The following is a 2,846-nucleotide window of genomic DNA, read 5'->3' as shown; positions in this document are numbered from 1 at the left end:
AAAACCTCATCGTCCAGGTAGGAAAGTCTCTTAAACTATTCGAAACCCTAACGTAAACGATATACGCTTCAAACCCTAGCCATGGAAATTAGTTTATTCATGTTGCTTGATGATTATATATTATTGTTTCATGAGTTTCTTTGTTACTACTAAATTTTGCAGCAGTTGGATTATTATTGGGTGTAGAGAGAGAGAGAGTGAGGGAGAGATGTCATCGTCGACGAACCCACCACCGTGTGCGGCTTGCAAGATGCAGAGGAGGAAATGCACGCCGGGATGCGTGTTTGCGCCATATTTTCCGGCGGACAACCCTCGGAAGTTTGCTTGCGTACACAAGATCTTTGGGGCAAGCAATGTGGCCAAGATTCTGAACGACATTAACGTGGTGCAGCGTGAAGACGCCGTCAGATCCTTAGCTTATGAAGCCGAGGCCCGCCTCCGGGACCCCGTGTACGGCTGCTTCGGCATTATCTCCGTCCTCCAGCACCGCCTGAATCAGCTGGAGAGTGAACTCATCGACGCCAGAAAAGAACTCGCCGCCTACATTGATCAGCAGGCCTTGCTTCCGAACCACATAATGGGATTCAATCGGCAAGAACTTTTGACTTTCAACTTCGCTGGAGGCGGCGGCCATGACGGATACCCAGTGGGCCAAACCCACGTCTTTCATCGTCAGGTTGAAGCACATCATCAGTTCGAGGTGCAATCTCAGCAATGGACGTTGTCACAAAAAAGTATGGGTCCATATACCCGTGCGTTACATGGAATCTGACGATTTTTTTAAGAAAAGAGCAATTTATTGATTCTGAATCTTAATATCTCATGTTTGGTACAGAGTTTTTTTTTTCCCATTAAAACATTAACTGTATGAGATAACAAGCAGTATTAAACTTACCACCTCACACTCATAAAAAGGCTATAAGGCCGATGGCATGATACACGTTTTCGTTCTCTCGTATGCTGGAATGTATAATCAATTGTCTCAACATTGCTATGATTACCAATGAGAATTGAGTTTAGCAAAAAAGATTAGTCTCCCACGACATGATGAATTAAAGTTCAAATTCCTATTTCGATAATGTTTTGACATAATTGCCTCCATAGAAGGATACTTGTGCCTACCAAAAAACAAAATTATTACCATTAGTAATAGTATATTTGACCTAGAAGGACTCTAAGGAGGTGTTTGGGTAAGATCAAAATCATGGTTTCAAAAGTACTTTTACAGTGTACGAGGCAAATATGTGGAGGAGTTTACTTCCATTTGTGAAAAATTGCTTTTGAAAAGTGCTTATTAGGCTTCCCAAACACCTCCTAAATCACAACAATTTTATATCATTATCTCACATTTGGTATTACTGAATCAATATTTTAGAGACCCTGATATTTATGGCTATATATTGAATTAATATTCGAATATTTTAGATTATCTGATACTTATTATTGAATTAATATTCGAATATTTTAGACAAAAATGACCTAAAGGTAAGAGAATCAAGTTGTTTTCACCCAATGCTCAAGAGTCATGATTATCGATGATCATCGTGTAATTGAACGAAAACTTAGAGCCCGTTTGACAAAAGTCCAACCAAACATTGGTACATAGATTATCACCATTAACCTTATACCATCGAATATCATATATTTGTATGTGATTGTTTTTATCTATAAATGAAGTTTAAGTCATTCTCTTAGAGTTCGAAAATTAATCTCAAGTTTAAAGTGACTACTTAAAAAAACAAAGGTTTTAGCTCTTAACCTCCTAAATGAAACCAAGTTTTTTTTTTTTTACTCGATGCCTTAATTAAAAATAATTATACTTATATTACTGAATTGAATAGAAGGTCTATGACATGTATGCATGGATATATAGGAGGAAGATACACACATATATATAAGAGGTGCACATATATTACCTACGCCATTAAAACTAAGTACTACTCCCTCTTGTACTTTTTATAACAACTTTTTCACATATACCTATAAAAATAATTAAATTTATTATCAAACTTGAGTTATTTTCCATATTACTTTTATTAACTACATTAATGAAAGATAGAGGAATGAATCATCTGCTGAGGAGCGAGGACAGAAATCAATTAGCTAAGTTAGGAGTGTGATTTTCTGGAACAAGAACATGAAAGTCAGAAATCAATCTGTTAACAACTTGGCTTTGAAAACTTAAAATCATAATGAAGATATAATTAGTCTGCATCAAATTCAAATCCACGCCCTAGAAGCGGATTGTATTTGTTTGTTTTGTACTCCTTCTGCTTTTATATATAAATTTCAAATAATGCAATCATATTTAACGAATTAATAGTTAAAATTAGTTAAAATAATAAATAAGTCAGAAATATATATTTTTTTAAATTTTTCTTTATTTATCAAGAGAATAAATAAGAAAGACAATAAATAAAAAAATATATGAAGCTAATATCAATAAAAGAAAGAGAATACTAAATACAGTAAACTAAAAACAAAATAGAAAAAAATAATAAATGCTTAGATAAATTTAAAAATACATATAAGAACGAATGGAGTATTTTTCAAGCTCTTGTTATCTTTTCTTTTCGAAGAAAAAGAAGGAGAAGAAGTGAAACATCAATTTATCCCCTTCGACTGAACCAAACCAAAACGCTAATCCAACACTGAAATCGATCTGCAATTCAACAGATTACCCTAAGATTTGCGTTTCCAGGGTCTCCCCCATGCTTTTCCCTGGCGACGGCGACGGCGTTAACCCAATGTCGGTGCTCGAAGCTTCCACAAAGGCCTGCATCGAGCCGCTGCAAGACGCCGTTTCGAACCTCTCTTCTTTTTGGAAGATGCTTCTCATGCGTTAA

The 2,846-nt window shown here is 35.6% G+C and overlaps 1 protein-coding gene across 1 annotated transcript; it reads left to right on the top strand.

The window, feature by feature from the left end:
* The first annotated feature begins 208 nt into the window (after window positions 1–208).
* LOC114741218 (protein ASYMMETRIC LEAVES 2-like) lies at window positions 209–2,846 on the top strand. Its single transcript, XM_028929472.1, has 2 exons — window positions 209–734; window positions 2,677–2,846. Exons 1-2 carry the CDS (start codon window positions 209–211, stop codon window positions 2,844–2,846), a joined length of 696 nt encoding a protein of 231 aa, XP_028785305.1.

Source organism: Neltuma alba, unplaced genomic scaffold (assembly GCF_004799145.2).
Source record: "Neltuma alba isolate B1F8T4 unplaced genomic scaffold, ASM479914v2 tig00003320_pilon, whole genome shotgun sequence".
In the NCBI taxonomy this organism is placed as follows: domain Eukaryota; kingdom Viridiplantae; phylum Streptophyta; class Magnoliopsida; order Fabales; family Fabaceae; genus Neltuma; species Neltuma alba.
Note: the sequence above shows the minus strand (reverse complement) of the source record. Positions and strands in the feature narration are given on the sequence as shown.